Source organism: Anolis carolinensis, chromosome 3 (assembly GCF_035594765.1).
Source record: "Anolis carolinensis isolate JA03-04 chromosome 3, rAnoCar3.1.pri, whole genome shotgun sequence".
In the NCBI taxonomy this organism is placed as follows: domain Eukaryota; kingdom Metazoa; phylum Chordata; class Lepidosauria; order Squamata; family Dactyloidae; genus Anolis; species Anolis carolinensis.
Genome location: NC_085843.1, coordinates 84349971 through 84373291, shown reverse-complemented (window position 1 = coordinate 84373291; position 23321 = coordinate 84349971). Strand labels below are relative to the sequence as shown.

The window sequence follows — 23321 nt, the reverse complement described above, 5'->3', positions numbered from 1 at the left end:
TGAAGATGGGTGTGTTTCATTACTGGATACCTTGGACCTCTGTCGTCTTTTTGATGGGCAATATCTACTTTCACTGGATTGACGCTGGACTGACTGACTGCGATTCTGGATTAACCCTTCTGCTGGCTATCGGTGTGACCTTTGGATTCCTTGACGACCACGCTTGGCTTTTGATCTTCTGGACCGGATTGGGACCCTGCTGACTGCCGTTACCCTAAACCTGAATCTTGACTACAACCATGCTCTCGTTCGCTGCAGGAAGGAGTAAACAAGCCTGGTTTACTCCCCTGCTGTTCCTGAGTAGCAGAGAGGAATCTGCCACCAGTCTTTTGTTTACATTCCAACTCCTGTTGATTCTCTTTTGTTTGCATTGTTTGCCAAGCTGAAGTAAGCTCTTTGATTTAATCCGGATTATACTCCTGTTTAACCCGGTTTTTTCCCTTTGAACTGTTTAAGCTCAAACTGAGCTGCTTTTTGGTTATTTAGCACACTGAAGTCAAGTGTTTGCCCTGTTCTTTGTTCCTTACGGGCGTTTTTAGTTTTGTAACTTCAATAAACTGAGTTTTGTTTTACTTGCTGGCGTTCTGTCTGTGACAGATTGCCCAACGCCTTAAAAAACAGTTTTTCAGTGAGGTACCAACGTCAAGAAGACGATGGAGGAACTCAAGGCTCGTTTGGATCAGCTGCAGGCTGCTTTTAATGCTGCACAAGCAGCACAGCCAGCTAAGGGACATGTAATGACTCCTGAACGTTTTGATGGGTCCCGGGACAAGTTGCCTACTTTTTTGGCTCAAATTGAACTTTACTTTTCTCAGATTAGCCCACAAGCTTTTCCTACGGACACCAGCAAGGTGGCATTTATTTTGGGTTTATTGACCGGTTCAGCGGGACAGTGGGCAACTAATTTAATTTTGGGTAATGACCCAGTCAAGGACAATTTGGTTAATTTCAAAAGATTATTATCGGACACTTTTGGGGATCCCCTCCGTAAGGAAAATGCTAGCTGGGCTCTTTACCGGTTAAAACAGGGAAAAGGGTCTGTTTTGGACTATTTGAATAAGTTTAATTCTCTTCGCCATCAACTGGACTGGGGGGAGAACGCATTTATGCTTTTGTTTATAGCTGGTTTAAGTGACCATCTTCAAGATGAACTGGCGCGGTTAGAGCCAGCAGATAATTGGGACGCTTTAGTGGCTAAGGTTTTGCGTTTGGACGCCCGGTTTGAATCTCGTAAACAATCTCGGGCTATGTATGCGCCACCTGTATCTGTACCTAGGGCACCTGTGGCTAAGGGGGAGGAGCCTATGGAGCTTGGGGTGTTTAGAAAGTTGTCGATGGCGGAAAAAGATCGTAGAAGGCAATTAGGATTATGCCTGTATTGTGGGACTGCTGGGCACTTTGCTAGGAACTGTAACATCAAGCCTTCTCAGTTTTCGGGAAAAGGCCAGCCCTAGTGCGATGTGAGTCCAACGCACTAGGGCTTACAAGGCAGTCACTAGAGGGAAAGAAACATGTTTTTGTACCCATTTCTCTGTCTGTTGGGGGAAAGGAACTTGTTTCAACTCTGGCACTGCTGGACTCGGGCTACGGTCTCGTATGTGGATGTTGGGTTTGCTAGAAAATATAGGCTCCCTACAAAACGCAAAGCGTGTGATATATGGGTGGAAGGAGCGGATGGGAGATTACTGGAATCTGGGGTGGTTAATCGTGAAACCTCAGGGATAACATGGGAGGTGCAAGGGATAACTGGAGAATTTGTATGGGACATCACACGGTTACCAAGATACAATGTAATTCTGGGTATGGATTGGTTAACGTTGGTGAATCCTCAAGTGGATTGGGTGAAGCGTACTATAGATTTTAAAAGGCAGGGATGTTTTATTTTAACTTATTCCCAGCTTGATATGGAGGGTGTGCCTATTGAATACAGGGAATTTCAAGATGTTTTCTGTAAGAAGGAAGCAGATAAATTACCGCCTCATAGATCATATGATTGTGCAATTAGACTGGTGGAAGGCGCTAAATTACCAGCAGGAAGGTTGTATGCTCTAACGGTACCTGAGAGACAAGCCTTGAGAGAATTCCTTGATGAAAATCTAGCCAAGGGTTTATCCGTCCATCGAGCTCTCCAACTGCTGCACCTGTGTTTTTTGTGGCTAAAAAGACAGGGGAGCTTAGGCTAGTATGTGATTATCGGGTTCTTAATAAGCATACCATTCGTGATAGGTATCCGCTACCTTTGATTTCGGAACTTCTCTCAAGGGTTCAAGGGGCTAAGATCTTTTCTAAACTTGATCTACGGGGGGCATACAATTTGATTAGGATACGGGAAGGTGACGAATGGAAGACGGCATTCAATACGTGCTTCGGATGTCACGAATTTCGTGTGATGCCTTTCGGACTGTGTAATGCGCCCGCCGTCTTCCAAAGGTTCATAAATGATGTGTTTAGAGATTTGATTGATCAGTTTTTGGTGGTTTATTTGGATGATATATTAATTTTTTCAAAAGATGTGAAGGAACATCAGCAACATGTGAGGCAGGTGTTGCAACGTTTACGGGAAAATGGGCTCTTTGCTAAGGTCTCCAAATGTGTGTTTCATGTGTCAGAGGTGGAATTCTTGGGACATGTAGTTTCCGGAAAAGAACTAAAAATGGACCCGCACAAAGTTGACGCTGTCAACTCCTGGCAGGAACTTAAGTCTAAAAAAGATGTACAGCGTTTTTTGGGTTTTGCTAATTACTATCGTGAATTTATCCCAAACTTTGCTAAGCTTACTGTACCTTTAACACAGCTATTACGCAAGAAGCAACCGTTTGTGTAGGGAAGGGAGGCTCAAGATGCGTTTGAACAGTTGAAATCTAGTTTTCAAGATGATAATATACTAATACATCCAGACATTGATAAACCATTCATAGTAGAAGCAGATGCTTCTAGCTATGCGTTGGGAGCTGTGTTATCTCAAAGGGATTTCTCAGGGACCTTGCGTCCCTGTGGATTCTATTCCAGACAACTAACACCTTTTGAACAAAATTATACCATCTGGGAAAAGGAATTGTTGGCAATAAAGGTGGCGTTTGAGGTGTGGCGGCACTGGTTAGAAGGCGCACGTCATCAAATTGTGGTCAGATCTGACCACAAGAATTTAGAACATTTACAGACTGCCAAGAAATTGAATCAACGTCAGATTCGATGGGCCTTGTTTTTCTCTAGGTTCAACTTTAAGGTTCAGTTTGTGGAGGGGAAGGTTAATTTAAGGGCGGATGCTTTGTCTCGTAAGCCCGAGTTTAAAACCTGCGAGCAAACAGTGCGTCAGACAATATTACCAACTGCTTCTCTGTGTGTGGTAGAGAATGAGTCTGGGCTACACACTCAGATTCTAGAGGCTCAAAAGAATGATAACTGGACTCAAGAACAACTCATATTGCTTTCGGTAGGGACTCGTACTGTGCTACCACATCTACAGGACCAAGAGGGGGTTTTGGTGCGTAATGGGCAAGTTTATGTACCGGCGGGTTCACTCCGGTTGGAAGTAATTAGGGCACATCATGATGAGCCGATGGCTGGGCATTTTGGCAGGTTTAAGACTGTACAACTTATTACCAGGAATTATTGGTGGCCTAAAATGCGACAGGACATTCTTCGTTACTGTGATAGTTGTGCAGTATGTCAACAGAGCAAGACGCCTGTCGGGCGCCCTAGGGGATTACTGTCTTCCCTGCCTGTTCCTGAAAGGCCCTGGCAGATTATTTCTATGGATTTCATTTCTGATTTACCTAGGTCTGGGGGTTACACGTGTATCTGAGTGGTAGTGGATTTGTTTTCTAAAATGGCTCATTTTATACCATGTTCAACGGTTCCGGCGGCTCCTACGTTGGCTTTACTTTTTACTAAGCATATTTTCCGTTTGCATGGGGCTCCTGAGATTATTGTATCTGATAGGGCTCCTCAGTTCGTATCTCGTTTTTGGAAGCATTTCCATGAGTGTTTAGGAACCAAGTTGAATGTGTCCTCTGCTTTTCATCCGCAAACGGATGGACAATCTGAGAGAGTTAATGGGCTGTTGGAGCAGTATTTGCTCTGCTTTTGCCTAGAACAACCTGGTGATTGGGTGAAGTGGTTGTCGGTAGCCGAGTTTGCTTATAATAACGCTACGCATACGTCCAGTCGACACACGCCATTTGAGTTGACTTATGGTTTCCATCCGCGGGGGGGAGTGGCACCGTCGACCAATGTGGTCTCCTCTGACCCTGTATATCGCTCATCTGAAATGGCTGCCTTACATGATATCGCTCGTAAGTTGTTGTTAGAAGCCAAGGCAGCTCAGAAAACTCAAGCAGATAGACATCGGCAGGCAGGGGAGGAGTTAGAAGAGGGGGATTTGGTTTGGTTATCCTCTAAGTATATCAAACATTCTGGGGGAAAGTTTGCACCACGGTATTTGGGGCCATTCCCTATTGTTAAGAAGATCTCTTCTGTGGCGTTTAGATTACGTTTGCCGTCCTCTCTTAAGGTCCATCCTGTATTCCATCGTTCTTTGTTAAAATTGGACACTTCTGGGCAACGAGCTACTGTGGCCGCGGAGGTCTCTGCTGTGACTCCACCTTCGGAGGATGAGGCCTTTGTGAGGGGGGGATAGTGTTATGGTTGAGCCTTCGGGCTCCGGTAATGAAAGAAGGGGTCGTAAGACTCCTCGAGTGTCAGACACTCTCGAGGAGCGTGAAAGGAAACGGCTCCGGGATTTGTTTGCAGAGCTGACAGATGAGGACTCATTTGAGGGTTTTTCTCAGGGTTTGGAGGAGGAGATGGCCAGCTCGGAGGAGGATGATATGGAGTGGACTCGTGTGAGGGAGGATTTGGGTGTTGGGGAGGCAGGCAGTGGAGGCATGGGAGGTGATTGGCGGGTTGCAGGATCAGACCCATGGACTGGTTGGAGGGATGGAGCGGGATCCACAGCTGAGGATGCTGTGGGGCGTAGTCGAAGGTGCTTAAGCTCTGATGAGGATGATGATGTTGGGGCGTCTGGAATTGGGATGGCAGCTGACAGCGATGATGAGCTTGAACTGTGATAAAATGGGGTTTGGGACCAATGTCTAATTGCGTTGGGCAAGGTAATCTGGACGGACGCTTGGGCTCTTGCTGGGGAATTTCCTGAAGACGGGTGTGTTTCATTACTGGATACCTTGGACCTCCGTCGTCTTTTTGACGGGCAATATCTACTTTCACTGGATTGACGCTGGACTGACTGACTGCGATTCCGGATTAACCCTTCTGCTGGCTATCGGTGTGACCTTTGGATTCCCTGACGACTACGCTTGGCTTTTGATCTTCTGGACCGGATTGGGACCCTGCTGACTGCCGTTACCCTAAACCTGAATCTTGACTACAACCACGCTCTCGTTCGCTGCAGGAAGGAGTAAACAAGCCCGGTTTACTCCCCTGCTGTTCCTGAGTAGCAGAGAGGAATCTGCCACCAGTCTTTTGTTTACATTCCAACTCCTGTTGATTCTCTTTTGTTTGCATTGTTTGCCAAGCTGAAGTAAGCTCTTTGATTTAATCCGGATTATACTCCTGTTTAACCCGGTTTTTTCCCTTTGAACTGTTTAAGCTCAAACTGAGCTGCTTTTTGGTTATTTAGCACACTGAAGTCAAGTGTTTGCCCTGTTCTTTGTTCCTTACGGGCGTTTTTAGTTCTGTAACTTCAATAAACTGAGTTTTGTTTTACTTGCTGGCGTTCTGTCTGTGACAGAATCCCCTCAGGAAATCAAAGCAAACACAGAAAGATCCTCTTTAAAGATTCAGTTAAGATCAGGTTCTGGAAAATATCCAGGTGTTTCAGAAATATCAGATATGAGCTGTAGCTCAATGGGATTTGTAGATTCTATTCGGTTGTCTATACCTAAGCCTTGTCTTTGTCTCTGAAGCAGACTTCTTTTGTGGACTTACATAATCTCATCACAGACTCATTTTCATCACCTCAAGCCATATGATTGATCCCTGCCTGGGAGGGGCTTTGAACAGCTTCCACTTCAAAAAGACAAATAAGAGATACCTATTTTTCCCGCCATGGGGAAAGCTCCATCCACCTCTGACATCAATGGGAGTCCCCAGCCAATAAAAGCTGGGATCGTAGCTCACCCGTTCCTGAGCCAGTCAGTGGAAAGAGCGGGTCTTTTGAATGGCTGTCAAACTGGATAAAATGTCTTGCATTGTACTGTCTGGTTATGTTCGATTCCTTTTGAGTGGAGACATCCTTTCAGGCCTGAAATGACATGAAACCTCTGTTATTGCCTTCAAACCCGGTCTATGTTTCTTCTGGCTGTCAAAGTAGCACAGTGTGCTAGGTGACAGATCCACACCATTCCTTAAGCTGCTAGCTTTTTTCAACTACAAATGGCCTCCTCCCACATGAGTTTGCTTTAAATTTAAGATTTTCATGGGAAGTCCTGTTATGCAGGAAAGCATTACTAAAGCTTTCCTTAAAGATCCACAGCATCCCAAGGCAGTCCATCCTACTGCCAAACAGTTCCCATGGTAAAAACTTTCCCCCTAATATTGAGGTAGAATTTCTTTTCTTGTAATTTGAAACCACTGTATTTCAGTCTAGTCTCTGAAGCAGTAGAAAACAACCTTGCTCCATCTTTTACATGAAATCCATTCATATATTTAAAGATGTGGCCTTGTGTAACCTTTCAGTCTTTCTTTCTACAAAATAAACATACCCAGTTCCCTCGCTAGTTCTTTATAAGGCTTGGTTTCCAAATCTTTGGTCGTTTTTGTTGCCTTCTCTGGAATGTCCCAGCTTGCTGATATCCTTCTTGAACCGTGGTGTCCAGAATTGGACATCATATTCTAGGTGAAATGGCTGCATGTCTCACTCCCCAGTGAGACTAGGCTGGTGAGTACACACAATAGGACTTTCTCTGTAGCAGCATCCTGATAGTGGAACTCTCAAGAAAAGTCAGGTTGGGAGGAGAGACTGTGATATTTCATTTAGTGTTCAAGCCTTAAACTTGGAGATGGGCTGCTCTGGAGATTTGCCTGAATGCTTTTAATCATTTGAAGTTATTGAATTATATTAAAAGAGGAATTTTAGCTTTTAACTGTTTCTAATAAAGCATATACTGTTTTAATTATTGTTGTTGTTTACTTCATTTTTATCCTAGCTTTCTTTCAATAAAGGGACAAAATCCTGTTGTTAATTGTACATCACCTTTGGAGCCATGGTGGGTTGAATAAATAAGCCTTTCCTTGCCATGCCTGACTGAATGTTGGTATTATGGCAAACATGGTTTTCTTTTATGTTATTTCCAAGCCATGTACTTTTATCCTGTTCTGTGAGTACTTATGTAGCTTGTACATGTTGGTGTGGGAGGGGAGTGTCATGATAAAACTGGGGTATAACCATTATATTCACATTAAGAAACAGTTCTTTTCCTCACACCTTGATTTTTCCTTGGAAGCACAGGGTTCCTCTCTTTGTTATTGGAATATACTTTTTTCATTCATCTTTGCTTGTTTTCCTTTACAGAATAATAAGGAAAAGAGAGGGTTTTCTTCCCAGAAGAGGTGGTCCCACTTATTGCAAAATGTATGTTTCTAGTCTTAAACAACTGGGATGAGGTTACGTGCATTGCTTTCAAGATTGTCATACGGCATAAAAGAAGTGGATTGTTAGGAACTGTATCATTTAAATCAAATGAACTTCCTCAAAGGTATAATTTTTTGTCAAAAGAAATGGCTATTTCTGTTGTTTTTTGCTTTCTTCCCTGTAAATTATTTCCTGGGTTCCCTTGAAAGGAGGGAGTGCCACAGCCTGGACACAATCACCTAAAAATATCTCTTCTGTCCTCACCAAATGTTCACTTCAGAGTGGTGATAAAACTTAGAGAGGAAGCCTTCACAAGATATTCCAGAGTCCAGGAAGACTATGGTCTTTCTGCTAGCCTGACCCAAGTCAAGGTAATGGTTTTGAAGGTGTTGGTTCTGCTCATGTGTGGTTGATATGCAGTAGAGTTGTGCATTCATGTGGAATTGCTGTTCGTTTTATGTAGTTTCATTTGTGTCATCTCATTTTCATATTTGAGTCCCACTAACGAAAATGGGCCACCTATACAACACAAATTTTCGTCTGGCTAATGAAAAAAAATGACAATTTTTGGTCCATTGGCTGCAATGGGAGGGCTTCTGAGGCTCACCCCCCCCCTGCTCAGTTTTTGGGCTAGAGGGGTGAAAATTGCCACACATGGAGGCCATTTCGGCCCAAGCCAAAGGAAAGCAGGGCGATAGAAGGCCTGGGGAAGCGAGGCCCCAAGCCGGAGGCTGCCAAAGCAGGCCTCAGGGGCAAGAGCCCTAACAAGGGCTGGGTGTAGCCCTCCTGCCGGGAGAGGGTAGAGGCCTGGGCCGGAGGCCCAGAATAGGCCTCAAGAGAAAGAGCAAGGGTTATTATTTATTTATTTATATTTTAAAGGCTGCTTGAGTCTGCTGCCGCTTGGGTCCGCTGCTACTGCTCTTCTTGCCACTGTTGTACCAACAATGAAAAGCAGGCTCGATGCCTGCTGTGGCCCTTTGGGCGGCCTTAAATGGGGCCACCTGGGCCATCCTGCCGCTGATTGACCAGGAGACCAGGCGGTGGGAGAATTTCCCACCACACAGAAGGCTTCTGGGAAGAAGAAGCCCCCTGCAGTGCTATGATGAGCTGCAACGGCCCTTGCCCGGTAAGTCGGGCAATGCAAATTATCAGCTGAAGTGGGAAAGCAACAGCCCTCTGTCAGTACAAAAGGAAAACGAAAGCAAGCACAATAGCTTTGGCTTTCATTTCATGTCATTTCCTCATTTCTTACGAAAATGTCACCATTCATTTTGTGTAAATGAATGACTGAAACAAAACGACAACACAAAGGAAACGAAGGAAAAATGTTTGCGCACACCTCTAATATGCAATTGTCATAGCCTGCACAGTCCTTCATTTGCATGGTGAAGTGTTCTTCTCATGGATATTTAAAGCATGACTTTTATTGTGTTCTGCAATTTTCTGTGCTAAAAATTTCCTCCTCCCCTTCTGAGTTGATTGGCTATAGATTCTGATAGCCATTCCACCACTGTAGCAATGGCCTTTGTTTCTACTGTAATGGGACAAAGGATTTATCTGCCAATAAATTACAACAAAAGAAATGAAGCAATGTAAGAACAGATAGTTTTTTACATTCCTCTAGAAAATCCTAATAAATAAAAAAGCAAGTTCAATATTTCATGGCAAATATTATTCACACTAGGTAACTAGCAGCAAAGTAAGGCAGATTTCTAAATGCTTGTCAGACAAAAACATCCTATTTAACAGGAAAGTTGGGGCATACATTTTGGCTCAAATCTCTGCTGGGTCTTTGCCTTTCCCACTGCAGCACTCACTTGTTGCATGTGACCCCTCCAACATTGTCAGAACTCACCTTCTGCAATCAGAGGAATTTGATCCAGAGGAGTTGGATTGTGAGTGGTTTCTGGTTTCAAAAGGTAGCTCCTTATCCAAATTTGAGAAGCTGGTGGCAGAAACAGGTGAGGGGGACTCTCTTCTCCGTAGGATTTTTTAAAATGTTGATGAGTACCCCACCCTCTACCTGTCCAAGTGAAGTATGAAGAAAAAGATAATAGGAGTGATGTAAGATGGAATACATTGTAGGAGTCAACATGTTAAATAGGAAATGGTGAGTAATCAAGCACTTACCATCTATAAATCTTTCAGTAGCTTGTTCAATGCAACCATTCAGTCTCACCTACTGACAATGCCTAGCATATTTCTTGGGGTTATTGATCTCTGGACTAGTTAGATTTAATGTCTCCTTGTCAGACCCCCTTCATGTTTGGTTCTGGACGACTGGTTTGTGTAATGAATTTGATCTACGCAAGACCTTGTACTTTCATCCTTCTTCCATAAACTTCCTGGATTACTTGTGCATTGCCTGGAGTGGCTTGATTTAGCTGCAGTTGCTTCCTTTATGTTAACCTGTCTCTTTGGACACTTGCTTGGACAAACATGGCCCTTCCATGGCCAGTGGAGACCAGTTGAAGGAGGACTAGAGAATCATCTGGCTATGTCCCTATTGAATGCTCCCAGTATAACTGCATAAGGTTTTCCATTTGCTCCTGTCTGCACAAGTGCAGCCAACTGTTATGTAATAGTCTGTATTTATCCCTGACCGCTACAATCTTTGCAGAAGAGCAGCACTCAAGATGTGGTCTCTGAGTGGGCATCACTTTCTACCTAGCGTGAAGTAGGACCTAAGCAACTGAGGCAATCAAGTCAGTTATTCACATGGGCAATTGAATTCAGATGAAACGTTGCAGAAGACGGCAATCCAGGAAACCAGCTTGAAAGCATCTGGATAAGAATCAAGGGAACCGGGACTCAATAAGATCTCGTCGTGGGTGTCTACTACAGACCTCCGAACCAGAATGAAGAACTTTTTTTTTTAAAATAATTTTTATTATGTTATAAGTGAGGTTACAGAGAAAGCTAGGAAAACATAATAAATATAGGATAGTGAGGGAAAAGTGCTGGAGAAAAAACAAGATGAAAAACAAAACAAAAGAAAAAAGAGGAAAAAAAATGGGCGAGAAGAAAAAAAAGAAAAAAAAAGGTATATATATAAAATGACTTCCCATTGTCCTCGTGGGGAAATACTTTTCGTGGGTTTGTCATTGTCCTTTGTGTTTCCCAGTTTTTCTTCTTTCGATTCTAGTAATTTCATACGTCAGATAAGTCTATTATGAGAGTATTTCCTCCGTTTCGGATAAAAGCGTTGAAACCAGACCAATCTGTTTTGTCCTTGATGTCATTTAGTTTCTGCATTAAACTGTCCATTTGTATTAGATCAAACAATTTTATAATCCAGTCTTCGATAGTAGGTATATTTTTTTGCTTCCAGACTTTAGCTAAAATAAGTCTTGCGGCTGTCCCTATAAGGAAGAACATTTTATCCTGGTTTTTATTCAATTTCACATTTGTAATGCCTAACAGATACATTCCTGGTATCATAGGGAAGTTTACTTTTAAAAAAATTTGTGTTGCTTTATGTATGTTGTTCCAATATTCTTTAACTTTTTTACATTTCCACCACTGGTGGAAGAAGGTACCTATTTCTTTATTGCATTTCCAACATTTATTGGAACTATTTTTATTAAATTTAGCTAGTTTAGCTGGTGTGTAGTACCATCTAAAAAACATCTTGTACCAATTTTCCCGAATCTCTATTGATGTGGTAAATTTTAGTTTTTTGTTCCAAATTTCTTCCCATTGATTTATGTTTATGTTTTGTCCAATATCCTTTGCCCACTTTATTTGACAATTTTTGATCTGCTCTTCTTCTGTTGACCATTGCAACAATAGCTGATATAGTATCCTGATAATTTTTTTGTCTTTTTGCATAATTACTTCCCACGGGCCGGATTTCACAGTGAAGCCTGTTTTTGCGTCTTCCTTATAACATTGTACTATTTGAAAGTATTGAAACCATGTAATCTTTTGGTGTTCCTGCTTAAGCTCCTCATACGTTTTTATCATTAGTTCTTCATTGTCCAATTTTTTAAGAATTTGTTGGTATCTGAGCCAATTTTCTATTCCTAATTCCCTTTTATGTTTTGCTTCTATTGGGGAGACCCAGAGCGGGGTTTTTCTATAGAGTCTTTTTTTATATTTTTCCCAAACTCTAATTAGCGAGACCTGAATGTAGTGGTTGCCAAAAATTTTCTCTGTCTTCCTTTTACTATACCATAGATAATCATGCCATCCAGAACGCAAATCATGTCCCTCAAGAATTAATAATTTGGTATTTTTTAAAGTGGCCCAATCTTTTACCCACACCAGACTACATGCTTCATAATATGAATTAAGGTCTGGGAGACCTAGTCCCCCTCTTTTTTTTCATCCATTAAAATTTTAATGTTAATTCTTGGTTTTTTATTCTTCCAAATAAATTTTATTATATCACCGTTCCACTTTTTAAAAAGATAATTATTCCTAATTATTGGGATTGTCTGAAAAAGAAAAAAGAAGTTGAGGCAAAACAGTCATTTTTATTATAGCTATCCGTCCTAGTATTGACAAATTTTCATACTTCCATTTATCTAGATCTTTTTTTTATCTTTATCCAAAGTTGTTCATAATTGTTTTTCAGTAATTTTGCATTACTGGATGCCAGTGTCACCCCTAGATATTTTACCTTACTCTCAATTTTTATTCCGGATTTCATCTGTAACAGCTCCTTTTTTTCCCCATTTATGTTTTTAGTCAAGATCTTTGTTTTTTGTTTGTTTAATTTGAAACCTGCCAATTTGCCAAATTCTTCTATTCTATCTATCCAAAGATTTATATTCTTAATCGGGTTTTCAATAATGCAAACCACGTAATCTGCATAAACTCTTAGTTTATAGTTTTGTTTCCTAATTCTTAACCCCTCGAGATTTTGGTCTTCATTTATTATTCTCACCAATGTTTCCATTATCAGAATAAACAGCAGTGGTGACAAGGGACACCCTTGCCGTGTACCTCTTCCAATATGAATGGCCTTTCTATTATTTTGACCGTTAATTATTAACGTTGCCGTCTGATTCTTATATATTGCATCTATAGCATTTTTGAATTTAAAGCCAATGTCTAATTCTTTCATCATTAATTTTAGGTAATCCCAATTAATTTTATCAAAGGCCTTTTCCGCGTCAATAAATAATAGGGCCAATTGCTTTTCATTATGTTTCTCATAGTATTCTATGGCATTAATTACAGTTCGAATATTATCTCTAATTTGTCTATTAGGCAAAAAGCCCGCTTGTTCTTCCGATATCCAATTTACCATAAAATTTTTAAGTCTTTCTGCCATGATTATTGCAAAGATCTTATAATCATGATTTAGGAGGGAAATGGGCCGATAATTTTTAATTTCTGTCGGGTCTGTATTCTCTTTGTGTATTAACATTATATTTGCAGTTTCCCAAGATTGGGGAATATCCAATGAATGAAGAACTTGATGAAGCCTTCTGTCAGCAGCTGACCAAACAGGCACAAAGAAGAGATATAGTAGTCATGGGCAATTTCAACTATCCTGATATCTCCTGGAAAACAAACTCGGCCAAGAGTACAAAGTCCAACAAATTCCTTGTTGCCTTGCAGATAATTTTATGGTCCAGAATGTAGAAGAGGCAACAAGGGGATCGGCTACTCTTGATCTCATCCTAACAAATGTGGAGGACTACATCAATGCAGTTGAAGTTGTCAGATTCTTAGGGGAAAGCGACCATGTGCTCCTGCAGTTTGCGATACAAAGGAAGGCTGAAACTAAGACAAGTTAAACCGCATTCTGGACTTTAGGAGAGCTGACTTCCAAAAAATGAAGGAAATACTTAGCGGCAATGGATGCCAATATTAAAAGACAAGGGCGTCAGGGATGGATGGGAGTTTTTCAAAAGTGAAATACTCAAGGCGCAAATTCAAACAGTGCCAACAAATAATAAAAATAAGACAACTGCAAAGAAACCAGAATGGATGTCCAAAGAACTTCTAACTGGTCTAAGACTAAAAAAAAAAAAAAGACATGCACAAGAAGTGGAAAAAGGGAGAAATCACCAAAGAAGAATTCAAACGAATAGCCAACTCCTGTAGGGAAAAGGTTCACAAGGCTAAAGCACAAAACGAGCTCAGGCTTGCCAGAGACATTAAAAACAATTAAAAGGGCTTCTTTGCCTATGTCGGTAGGAAAAGGAAGAACAAGGAGGTGATAGAGCCTCTGCGAGGAGAAGATGGGGAAATTCTGACAGGGGAAAGGGAAAAGGCAGAATTATTTAATGTCTTCTTTGCCTCAGTCTTCTTACAAAAAGAAAGCCAGCCTCAATCTCCGCAACATGGAGTGGATGAAGGATTGGGGGAAATCAAACCCCAAATAGGGAAATAAGTCGTCCAGGAATACCTGGCAGCTTTAAATGAATTTAAGTCTCCAGGGCCAGATCAACTACACTCAAGAGTATTGAAGGAACTAGCGGAAGTTATTTCGGAACCACTGGAAATTATTTTTGAGAGTTCTTGGAGAACAGGAGAAGTCCCAGCAGATTGGAGGAGGGTGAATGTGGTCCCTATCTTAAAGAAGGGGAAAAAGGACAACCCAAACAATTACTGTCCGGTTAGCCTCATGTCGATAGCAGGCAAGATTCTTGAAAAGATCGTTGAGGAAGTGGTCTGCAAACACTTAGAAACAAATGCGGTAATTGCTAATCGTCAACACGGATTCACCAAAAACAAATCATGCCAGACTAATCTGATCTCTTTTTTCGGTAGAGTTACAAGCTGGGTAGATGTGGGGAATGCCATGGATGTAGCCTATCTGGACTTCAGTAAGGCCTTCAACAAGGTCCCCCACTTTTTTTGTTGTTGTTGGATTGTATGCAACGTGATGTGTTTGAGATATTGTAGAATGAGGAAAATGTGCGCTTGTACATTTGGATTGATAAATTAATAAACAAATAAAAAAATTAAAAAAACAAGGTCCCCCACAATCTTCTAGCAAACAAGCTAGTCAAATGTGGGCTAGGCAAAACTACGGTTAGGTGGATCTGTAATTGGTTAAGTGAACGAACCCAAAGGGTACTCACCAATGCGTTGTCTTCATCTTGGAAAGAAGTCACGAGTGGAGTGCCGCAGAGTTCCGTCCTGGACCTGGTTATGTTCAACATCTTTATTAACGACTTAGACAAAGGGTTAGAAGTTTGCAGACGACACCAAACTGGGAGGGATAGCTAATACTCCAGAAGGAGGGGGCAGAATTCAAAACGATCTTCACAGATTAGAGAGATGGGCCGAAACTAACAAAATGAAGTTCAACAGGGACAAATGCAAGATACTTCACTTTGGCAGAAAAAATGGAATGCAAAGATACAGAATGCGGGGTGCCTGGCTCGGCAGTAGTATGTGCGAAAAAGACCTTGAAGTCCTCGTGGACAACAAGTTAAAAATGAGCCTACAATGTGATGTGGTGGCAAAAAAAAGCCAATGGGATTTTGGCCTGCATCAATACAGGTATAGTGTCTAGATCCAGGGAAGTCATGCTCCCCCTCTATTCTGCCTTGGACAGACCACACCTGGAATACTGTGTCCAGTTCTGGGCACTGCAATTGAAGGGAGATGTTGACAAGCTGGAAAGCATCCAGAGGAGAGCAACTAAAACGATTAAGGGTCTGGAGAACAAGCCCTATGAGGAGCGGCTTAAAGACCTGGGCATGTTTAGCCTGCAGAAGAGAAGGCTGAGAGGAGACATGATAGCCATGTACAAATATGTGAGGGGAAGTCATAGGGAGGAGGGAGCAAGCTTGTTTTCTGCTGCTCTGCAGACTAGGATGCGGAACAATGGCTTCAAACTGTCATGGAACCCAGTTACAGGGCTTTGGTAATTCAGCCCTGTAACTGGGAGTCATAACATAAACAATCCCAGGAGCACCTGGCAGAAGAAGATAGAATATGCCTGGGAACTTGGGGCCGAAAGTATAAACAATTATAATTGGTTTAGTGTGTGAAAATGGTAGTAATGTGATATTGGGGGTGGGACTTGATGATGATATTTACGTGTGGTGTTACGTAGCATCAAAAGTTATAAAAATAGTTGTATGTAAACATTGGGTCATTCCTGACTTTTCCAAAGTCATGTGTTCTTCAATAAAGATTGGATTTGAGAGCAGCCATCTCTGATCTGCGTTCAGACTGATCCTTTGAAGTGAGCAGGACAATTAAGTCAGGAATTCCAGTTCTCACCCTCCTGCAAATTTGCAGTGAAGTGATAATGAGCAGGGAAGGAGATCAAAGCCATGACGGAGCAAAGGGGCCTCCGCTGGGAGCTCTGCCGTTGGCAGAAGAGACATTGCAAGCCATAGCTTCCTCTACGGGGTACCCCAAGCCGGACGGCGTGACCCAGAGGATTCCCAGAGGGGGAAGAGGCGTTCCGGCGGCGGCAGAAACCAGTTGGGGATCTGGAGGAAGCATGCCGGAGACCGTGGCCCTGCGGTTATCCATCCTGGAAACTCATTTATCCAGGCTGTCGGATACCGTGGGGAGAATAGTGCCAATATTGGAAGAGAATCTCCAAAAAGAGCACATCCGATATGGCGCCGAGAGAGAGCCAAGCAAAGGAGGCGATTGGAGCCAGAGGGGACAGCGAGCTTCAACGCAGAGTCCCGCGGCGGCAAGGGACGAGGGAGACGAGGAATATTGGCAGGAGCTGGAGTTCAGAGACAGAATGGCACGCGAAGTGGAGCGCCAGCGAGCTCTGGGAACTCTGAGGCCGCCATCTCCAACAGAGCTCCCAACCCCCCGGATGGGCGTCGGGGTGGAAAGACCACTGGGGCCAGGGATCGGGTCCAGTGGATTAGCAGACGAAGGCGGAGAGGAGCAGGAGATCCAGGAAGAGGAGGAGGATGTGCAGTACGACGGGGAAAGGCGAGATGCGGGGGCTACAGCGAGGCCAGTATGCGGATGGGGGGAAGGGCCGACAGCGGCGGCAGGATTTCGGGAGCCGCGCAGAATGACCACCGGAGTGGGGCGCGGCGTGATCCAAGGAAACCCGATGCAACCCTTCCCCATGCCTCCCAGACAGCATCAACGGGCCGCTGAATGGATGCCAAGAAGGGAAGATCTCAAGCTAGAATACGGAGGGGAATCAGCCGAACTGAACTTTTTTCTAATTAGCATCAGGGGATACATGGAAGACAATGCACACACATTCCCCTCCGAAGCAAGCAGGGTTCGGGCCATCGGCAACACACTAAAGAGAGGAGCGGCCAGCTGGTATGTGCAACTACATGCCAGACAGGACCCATGCCTGAGGTCAGTGCCCCGCTTCCTCGCCGCACTGGAAAACCGGTTCAGAGACCGGCTAGAGCAATTGAGAGCTCGAGACCAGCTTAGAGGAATAAAGCAGAGGGACAAAACGGTGCCCGAGTACGCAGAGGAATTCCTCCACCTCGCGGAAAGGGTACCAGAGTGGTCTGAAGTGACCAAAGTGGAATTATTTAAAGAGGGACTACGCCCCGAGATTTTCAGCTGGGCAGCGCACAGAGATGACCCCGAAACGCTCCAGGGATGGATTCAACTAGCGGGGCGCGTTGAATCCACCCTGGCCCAAGTAAAGCGCTTCAGGAGCAGCGGCGGCCAGCAAAGACCGGTGGCGAGAGGTCGAGGAGAAACGAGGAAGCAGGAAAGACCCGGAGGGAGGCCGGGGATTCCCTCCAGAGGAGACGACAACAAACCTAAACCGGGATGCTTTGTATGTGGGAAGACGGGCCATCGAGCAGCAGAATGCTGGGCACGGAAGGGGGAGCCGCCAAAACCCTCAAAGCCCAAGCCAGCAACCGGGAGGCGTGCGGAGGAGGAGGTGCGAGCCCCAGAATCTTCAGAAAAATTGGTGAGTCGGGACAAACGCATGATAGTAGTGCCAATCTGCCTCTCGGGGCTAGAGAATCGGGCCACCTGCAAGGCATTTGTGGATTGTGGTTGTTCCAGGAATATTATAACTCCAGAGTTAGCAGGAGCGTTGAAATGCCAGCAGATGGCGCTTGACTCCCCAATTGCGTTTTCGCAGCTAGACGGATCAGTTGCTACTGGGGAAGTATCTACAAAGGAAATACGGGAGGTCCCATGTAAAATAGGCAAATGGGAAGGAAGAATATCCTGTGTGATAGCCCCTATTGCCACATACCACGTAATATTAGGGATACCATGGCTCGAACAGGCAAATCCCGAAGTAGATTGGAGAGGAAAGAGCCTAGCATTTAAAGAACAGCAGACGCAATGGGAGATAAGCAAGATTGCAGAAGAGGAGGACGAGGGAGATGAAGAAGGTGAAATAGACCCACTGCTATTGCCACCTGAATACAGAGACTTTGTGGATGTGTTCAATCAGAAAGAGGCAAGTAAATTACCTCCCAAAAGGAATATAGAAGTAGAAATTGAAATAACCCCCGGAGCAAACTTACCAAAACCAAAAGTGTATCCCATGTCTGTGCAGGAGAAGGAGGAATTGAGGAAATACATTGATAAAAACCTGGCGCGGGGCTTCATTAAGCCATCCAATTCTCCTCTCGGGGCCCCAGTGTTATTCAGGAGAAAGAAAGACAACTCCCTAAGATTGTGCATTGATTATCGAAATTTAAATGCAATTACTAAGGACAATAAATACCCTATGCCCTTAGTAAAGGATTTAATTACCGTATTGAAAAAAGGGAGCATATTTACTAAACTTGATTTAATTGAAGCATATCATAAATTAAGGATCAAACCGGAGGATACTTGGAAAACTGCATTTTCCTGCGCATTCGGCCATTTTGAATATAAAATTTTACCTTTCGGATTAAAAAATGGAGGCGGGTGCTTTATGCAGCTTATAAATGAAATACTGCACCCATTGTTGTACAGAGGGGTATTCATATTTCTTGATGATATCTTGATTGTGACTGAAGATAAGGAAAAGCACGTGAAATTGGTCCGGGAAGTTTTGCAGAGACTAAGAGAAGCAAAGCTGTACGCAAAACTGTCCAAATGTGAATTTAATAAAACTCAAATTGACTTTCTGGGGTATCGGATATCTCCAGAAGGGTTAGCTATGGATCCAGCTAAAGTATCAGATGTAAAAGAATGGGGAGTGCCTCAAACAAGGAGGCAATTGCAATCGTTTCTGGGGTTTGCAAACTTTTATAGATCCTTCATAAAAGGCTTCGCGCAAATAACCGCACCCCTTACTGAACTTTTAAAAACAAAAGGGAAAGGAGAGACAGCAAAAGTAAAAGCTCCTGGCGCCAAACTAAGTTGGACGCCAGAATGCCAAAAGGCATTTGAAACCCTAAAAGAATGCTTCACAGAAGGACCCATTCTAAAACACCCCGATATCAGGAGCCCTTTCATAATCCATTGCGATGCCTCAGACTGTGCGTATGGGGCAGTACTATTGCAAAAGGATCAAAATGGGAACTTAAAACCCTGTGGATATTTGTCCCGGAAGTTCAGCGAAACTGAAAAATGTTGGCCGATATGGGAAAAAGAGGCACTAGCCATATTAAAAGCCTTAGAATGCTGGCGACACTTTCTCGAAGGAAGCGGAATCCCATTTGAAATTTGGTCTGACCATAAGAACCTCCAGTATTTAAAGTCCCCTCGAAAATTGTCCCCCAAACAGATTAGATGGGCACAATACTTCAGCAGGTTCGATTTCCAATTAAAGTTTTTTCAAGGGAAGCAGAATGTCTTGGCAGATGCTCTTTCACGCATGCCTCAACACGAAGGAATACCCACAGCAAAAGAGGGAACAATATTCTCTGACAAACAATGGGGCTTAGCTGTCAGAACAAGAGCACAAACCCAAAAGGAGAACACTGCTATGGTTGAACTCGACGGAAAAGATAATTGGGGAAACGAGCTGAAACAGTCTTATGAAGGAGACCAGTGGATCGCATTCAATGCAGAACAGGGGGAGCAGAAGGGGGGATTTTGGTTTGTGAACAAGAAACTATATATCCCAGCAACATTAAGGATCAAGATTTTGCATCGTTTTCACAACAACCAGAGCGCTGGTCATACAGGAATTACAAAAACAACAAAAGCAATAGCAAAACATTGCTGGTGGCCAGGGATGAGGAAGGACATAAAAAATTATGTTGTTCAATGTGATGATTGTGCCAGAAATAAATCGAGAGGAGGGAAGCCAATGGGATTATTACAAACAGTAGCAGAACCTACCAGACCTTGGGAATGTGTAGCTATGGACTTTGTGGGGGAACTACCGGTTAGCAAAGGACATCGTTATATTTGGACAGTATTGGACCTGTTTTCTAAACAGGCCCACTTTATAGCACTGACGAAACTACCATCAGCCGAGAAACTAGCTGAATTGTACATAAACCACATTTACAAACTGCATGGATGTCCCAGTAGAGTGGTCAGTGACAGAGGAGTACAATTCACAGCAAAATTTTGGGAAAAATTCCTGGAAATGCTAGGAGCAGAAAGGAGTTTAAGTTCTGCTTTTCACCCCATGACAAATGGGGCGGTAGAACGTACTCAGCAGACACTTGGGCAGTTCCTTCGAATGTACTCTAACATGAGACAAAATGACTGGTCTCGGTGGTTGGCTTTTGCAGAACTAGCTTTTAATTCGACTATACATTCAGCAACAAATAAAACCCCCTTTGAAGTAGTTTACGGGTATGAAATACAGCCTCTGCCCCAGCTGCCAAGATGGACAGAGAATGAGGGAACAGAGGCAGGGAAATGGAAAGCGCAAATGATGGAATGCTGGAGTCAAGTGACTGCATCCTTAAAAGAAGCACATAAAAAGTATAAAGTATTCGCAGACAGAAAGAGGGTGGAAGGTGATAAATTGGAGAAAGGAGATTTAGTGTGGCTAAGTACCCAAAACATCAAACTGGGGCTACCTTCGAAAAAATTGGGCCCTAAATATATTGGACCATTTAGAATACAGGGTGTAATCAACGAGGTGACTTTCCAGTTGGCATTGCCAAAAAGTTTAGGGAAAATACACCCTGTATTCCATCGTAGCTTACTGAAAAAATATATGGGTACTTTGGACAAAATGGACACATAGAATTATTGTTTTGTTTCAGGCTTGTGATGAAAGAAGAACCGAAGAGGAGGACGAAGAAAAGGAGGGCACCATGTCATGGAACCCAGTTACAGGGCTTTGGTAATTCAGCCCTGTAACTGGGAGTCATAACATAAACAATCCCAGGAGCACCTGGCAGAAGAAGATAGAATATGCCTGGGAACTTGGGGCCGAAAGTATAAACAATTATAATTGGTTTAGTGTGTGAAAATGGTAGTAATGTGATATTGGGGGTGGGACTTGATGATGATATTTACGTGTGGTGTTACGTAGCATCAAAAGTTATAAAAATAGTTGTATGTAAACATTGGGTCATTCCTGACTTTTCCAAAGTCATGTGTTCTTCAATAAAGATTGGATTTGAGAGCAGCCATCTCTGATCTGCGTTCAGACTGATCCTTTGAAGTGAGCAGGACACAAACTACAGGAAAGGAGATTCCACCTGAACATCAGGAAGAACTTCCTCACTGTGAGGACTGTTCAGCAGTGGAACTCTCTGCCCCGGACTGTGGTGGAGGCTCCTTCTTTGGAGGCTTTTAAGCAGAGGCTGGATGGCCATCTGTTGGGGGTGCTTTGAATGAGATTTTCCTGCTTCTTGCAGGGGGTTGGACTGGATGGTCCGTGAGGTCTCTTCCAACTCTACGATTCTATGATTCTATTCTATGATTCTATGAAACTTACTGTCATAGAAATCGAAAGAATATTCATAATTATTTGTCCTCATGTCACAAAATGGGTTTCCTGACAGTCTAGAAATGCTGTCAGGAAGAATAATAGAGTAGTGAAAAGTTTGCACAAATTCCTCCTGGTATTTGGCTTTCCTAAACATTGTGGATATGTTTCCTGTGGAGAATAAAACCTGGGCTTTTTTTGGTTGATAAAACCCACTATATTATGTGTAAATTTGGGTGGGGAATTTTTTTTCTCTGCAGAATATTATTTATTGATTTAATTGTTTGATTTATGTATTTATTACAGTATTTATATTCCGCCCTTCTCACCCCAAAGGGGGCTCAGGGCGGATCACATTGCACATATAAGGCAAACATTCAATGCCATAACAGAACAAAAACAGAGACAGATGCCGGCACAGGCGGGCCTCAGACTCATGACCTCTTGGTCACAGTGATTTGTTGCAGCTGGATGCTAACCAGCCTGCGCCACAGCCCTCACCTGTCTTTCCCCCCCAGAGTGATACCCAAGGCAGCTTCCAAAAACTATAAATTAAAAAACACAAACTAAAAACAATTAATATCATATCATAATACAATGTAAAATAAATTAAAATGTACAAAAGTTAAAGGATATAAAAACATAGCCAATAAAAAGCCACACCTGCTTGTACATTATTCATTTTGTTCCTCAGGGAGAAGGCAACGAACACAATTATTCCTGGCAAATCATGATGAAATAGTAAAGAATTTACTCACAATCTTTTCCATCTCATTAACTGTGTGGCATAAGAAGTTGTTTTTTTATTGATGGTAAAAAAAGAATTCACATGTAATAGAATCTGAAAGGCAAGAAAAGGAAAACACAGCTTTAGATTTAGAGTGAAGCCATGAATCTGCTTCCGTGATTCCTATCCTCTGCCCACCTACATTATAATTAAGATATTAAAAGATACATGAATGCAAGTGGCATTTTGCAATGAATGCAATGGCTTAAGGAAAAGTGTCAGGCCAGCTGATTTTTGCATGATGTATCCAGAAATACTGCATATGGTCTGCATGTACAGCTGGCGGTCCACAGCTGTATGATACACATAACTGCTCTCATACTACAGTCTTTCTACACTACAGAGCAGAAACTCCTATGTGCAAACACCAGACCATAATTTAATTTGCCTACAGTTCAGATGGCAGGAAGAAAATGAAATCCACACATAAAATGTCCATTTATATTTTTAAAACTCAACTGCAAGATTCCATTTAGCATTGCTTATCAGACAAATGAGTTCCTTCTTTGAGTTTGTAGTGAGATTTATATTCTTGGAGGATTATTATAACTATTTATATCAAAGTCTTTTCATAGTCTCCCCCCACCACCACCTCACCAAGATAGGCCATTTCCAGTGAGGCTTGCAAGTGACAAACAAAAGGAGTTGCTATAGAAACAGAGATAGCAATTTGTAGGATGGAAATGTAAGAAAAATACTGTTCAGTATTTATCAGCTGCTGTTAGGAAGATAACATCAATATGGATGGTGTGTGTCTTTGAAAAAAGTGGAGATATGGTTTTTCAGTCTTTTTCTTTGTGTCCTAACATTTAGAGAGAATTTAGTCCTTGTACATGCATGTTATCATTTACCATTATTTGACACTGCACATTTCAATTTTGAGATATGCACTCTTAAAAAGCTGACTATTATGTACATTGTTGCATACTGCAGACAGGGAAATGCCCTGGAGATTGTCCTGAAGATGTGGGCTCAGATGATGTTTCAGATGTGTCTTGCCATCAAGCTAGTCTGAGAGGGCAGAAAACATACTGTGTGGATGTCATAGAATAAGATTCAGTGTTGGATGTTGTCATGCTTTCTAAAGTTGCATCTCCACCTATTGTTGAACTACACCTATCCATAGCTCTGATCATTGGTCATTCTGGTTAGGGCATCTGGGATTTACAGTATGGAACACCTGGGAACTCCATCTGTAGTGTGTACATATAGCAAGATCT

General features: G+C 42.7%; 1 protein-coding gene across 1 annotated transcript; it reads left to right on the top strand.

The window, feature by feature from the left end:
- Positions 1 to 15398: 15398 nt before the first annotated feature.
- LOC134297488 (uncharacterized) lies at positions 15399 to 21017 on the top strand. Its single transcript, XM_062975181.1, has 2 exons — positions 15399 to 17432; positions 20644 to 21017. Exons 1-2 carry the CDS (start codon positions 15816 to 15818, stop codon positions 20725 to 20727), a joined length of 1701 nt encoding a protein of 566 aa, XP_062831251.1. The 5' UTR covers positions 15399 to 15815; the 3' UTR covers positions 20728 to 21017.
- Positions 21018 to 23321: the final 2304 nt, after the last annotated feature.

What these genes read in the sequence shown, in the direction of transcription:
- LOC134297488 (XM_062975181.1), top strand. Translation starts at nt 15,816, where the DNA reads ATGAGCAGGGAAGGAGATCAAAGCCATGACGGAGCAAAGGGGCCTCCG. An exon ending in CAGAATCTTCAGAAAAATTG is followed by an intron (nt 17,433 to 20,643) that starts GTGAGTCGGGAC and finishes GTTTTGTTTCAG; the next exon opens with GCTTGTGATGAAAGAAGAAC.